Below are 3,283 nucleotides of genomic sequence, written 5' to 3'. Positions count from 1 at the left end.
GAAAGGCACTAAACAAGTCATACCTTGAAATATGTAGTCGGAACTACGAGGCTGCTTTTTTTTTCTTCAGACTCTCAACTTGTTTTAGCGTAAAGTGTGGCATCCATTTTCATACTGAATTGTAAAAAAAAAAAGAAAGGAACAGAAATAGGTGTACATGTCTTTGTAAGAGAGACCACATAGTAGCTAAAACTAATTATTAATCCTGAGGCGTGGCATACATCGGTGTTGGCTAATGTAGCTTATTGATAACAAGCTTTAGTTATTTATTTCCCATTACAACAATTCTAAACTCCCTGTTTATTTCGATCGACATTCCAAATGAAAATAAATATATTTAGCTTCGATTACCCCTCGATGGAGGTAAAAATGAAAACGGGTATGGGACTGCGCACTTGCCGGTAAACCGCATGCATTCAGCACCCCTCTGTCCTGGACAGCTCCAACCAATAGGCATCGGCTTTTACAACGCGTCACTCATCCACGTCAGTCTCCCTTCCCCCTCATCTCTTTCATTATTGCTGTGTAGAGTCTGCACAAGATATATACTGTATATATATATATATATATATATATATATATATATATATATATATATATAGCAGCAAATACTTGACTTTGCTAGCGGCCTTTAGGCTTAACTATACCATTTAATATGACAATTTACAATTGTGTTTAGGAATGGATATGAATTGGCCTACCTTGGCTGCCGGCCTATGATGCTTGCAGCATTCCGATTGTATGAACTAGACTGGCTCCGACATTAGCGATGCAACCATTTCATTGACGTGACCTGTGTCCAGTTCTTAACCAATGTCACACGACCTAAAAGCAGCTGCCCAACCACAGAACTGACGTCTGTTTTACTGTATAATGGTTGTGGGTGTGGGTGGGAGGGGGGGGGGATATCAAAATGACATAACTTAAACGTTTAGCGAAAAACAATGTTCGCACCACAGGACAACCAATTGACAGTATGTCAATGAAGTGCTCTAGTCGTTTTCCAATGTAATATCCAATATTGCTCAAACGAAATAGCACTACAGGTTATAGGCCTATGCAATTATGCTGTGCATTGCTAAGCGTTTTTCTAGCCACGTTGAGTTCAATTGTAGCCTGGATGTGTTTAACCGATTTATTTTACAATGCCTAAACGTTTTTATTATTATATAATAATAATAATAATAATAATATCATTATAAAGGTATACGCTTAAATGCTCACAAATGTAGGCTGTAGGCCTACATCAAGAATATTTAGATTTAGTAGAAACCTGCAGTCACTTAAATACTACCAAGAAGGCTACCATGCATAACCGAAAACGCCGGTAATGCAACGACAGGCAATTGATCCAGCTCGACCCATGGTTGCACGAAGGCATACATCATCCATAATGCAAACCCTATAGAGGAAAAAGGAGACAAAGGAAATATATATTCAAAAACTCACCTAATATAATCCACAGCGACCCAGAGACCAATACGAAGGCGAGCATGTCTGTCTCATTGAGTCTGCTGTCGCAGCACACGGTACCGGTATAAAAAAAAAAAAGGGGGAGAAAGGATGCAGCATCGACTGCAGTGACACGCCGACAATCTGGAAGATAAGGGGGCGCCGGTTTTATTTTACACGAAGCAGCACAGTGGGGAGACCTCGTCAGTGACAGACGACGTCCAACCAGTTCATAGTTTATCTCTGAAAGAGCGCAGCCGGTAGCGGTTTTTCTTCCTACTCTATTCGAGCATCATCCCCGAGGTTTCCTCCGACTTCACCTAGCTAGCTAGCCACGCTGCGCAATGTCCTCCCCCAACTGGGAGGCTTGTAGGTCAGACGTAAGCAAGGTGATTGGGGATAACTATGGTGGAGGACGCAAAGAGATAAACCGATAAAGAGGGCCTGGGTTCTAGCCCAACGAGGCTTCCTTTATATGGTGACTATTTGGAAGTGGATGGTTCTTCTTGGATATGCGCTATTAACGTTAACCATACATTTGTATCCAAGAGTCGTATTAGTATCGAGTCCTTGGCGCTGCATAGCCTACTAAGCACTTAAGTGGTATTTACTTCGGTAATAACATTGTTACGGTCTTCAACAGGCATGTGTATATGCGTATGTAATGGCTAATGCGCTATGTATTTTATCAATCATCTGTTTGGTCCGAGGTGGATCACACCACGATGACAAAATGCTCTTACATCTGATTCCTTATAGGCTAATAAAGCCAGGCAGGAACAGCTTTGACACACAGTAACCTCGCGTGTTAGTCACATGACAGACCATGACACGCCCACTGAACTGATATAACCTTGAGAAACCATTTCTTTACTAAAGAACAACATATTTGCACATTTTGGTTCCGTGTTAAATACACAACTGCAGGGCCTGCACACTAATACATGCACATTGGATTATGAGTTTAGGCTATTCTTGTTTGTAAATTTTATATTTTTGGTTCTATCACGTGTCTGGTCACATTCCCACATCCACATCCTGCCTTATCATTCCCCTCTTCCGCTGCACAGTAAATACATACAATGTATGAAGGTTTGCTGTGGCTGTCTGTAAGTATTAAGTATAAAGCTTTCCAAGAGTTGAAGAAAACCACACACATAACCATTAAATTGGGCAAAATCTGTCTCTCTCTCTCTCTCTCTCTCTCTCTCTCTCTCTCTCTCTCTCTCTCTCTCTCTCTCTCTCTCTCTCTCTCTCTCTCTCTCTCTCTCTCTCTCTCTCTCTCTCTCTCTCTCTCTCTCTCTCTCGCACACATACAAAGAACTCGACTTTTAGACAATCAGAAGAGACTAGCAAGATTCTCCCCTAATATGTTTTTATATATCTTCATGATTGTTACCATTCAACAATCAATGATTGTTGAATGGCAACAATGTCAAACATCAAATATTAAGTAGGACCTATGTGTATGTATTGTTGTGTCTGAAGGTATACGTATGTCTACATGTATACATAGCCATATAGGAATATTTATCAATATCATAAAACAAACAAATTTGTTGGAAATAATCTACAAAATGACTATGTTTCTTCTGCCTATTATTTACATAGGCCTGCGTCCACATCACGTGACAATCAAAATTCGGTGTAGCATTTCTAGCAATAAATGTGTAATTTATTGTCATCATCTTCGTGAAGGTATACTTATGTCTACCTGACTACGTAGCAATATAGTAATATCTATGAATATCTTTAAACAAACAAATTTGTTAGAAATAATTTACCAAATGACTATGTTTCTTTGGCCTATTATTTTATATTGGCCTGCGTC

The 3,283-nt window shown here is 39.8% G+C and overlaps 1 protein-coding gene across 3 annotated transcripts in view; it reads right to left on the bottom strand.

Annotated features, from left to right (window-relative positions):
- The window catches only part of acsl6 (acyl-CoA synthetase long chain family member 6), a 29,986-nt gene extending 27,827 nt beyond the window's left edge, over window positions 1-2,159 (bottom strand). The window contains exons 1-2 of one of the 3 annotated variants that reach the window (XM_030361429.1): window positions 1,450-2,159; window positions 24-114 (exon numbers count right to left, since the gene is read on the bottom strand). Coding sequence is in view for 1 of the 3 variants with exons in the window: in XM_030361428.1 (XP_030217288.1) it covers window positions 1,450-1,495 (46 nt within the window). In the remaining 2 variants the exon portion in view is untranslated. Of the gene's footprint in view, window positions 1-23; window positions 115-701; window positions 847-1,449 lie in introns of those variants that run through there. The other 2 variants (XM_030361428.1, XM_030361430.1) reach the window with 2 other exon arrangements.
- Window positions 2,160-3,283: the final 1,124 nt, after the last annotated feature.

The sequence above is a fragment of the Gadus morhua genome, chromosome 7, assembly GCF_902167405.1.
Source record: "Gadus morhua chromosome 7, gadMor3.0, whole genome shotgun sequence".
Classification (NCBI taxonomy): Eukaryota; Metazoa; Chordata; class Actinopteri; order Gadiformes; family Gadidae; genus Gadus; species Gadus morhua.
This window is presented reverse-complemented; position numbering and strand designations above follow the sequence as displayed.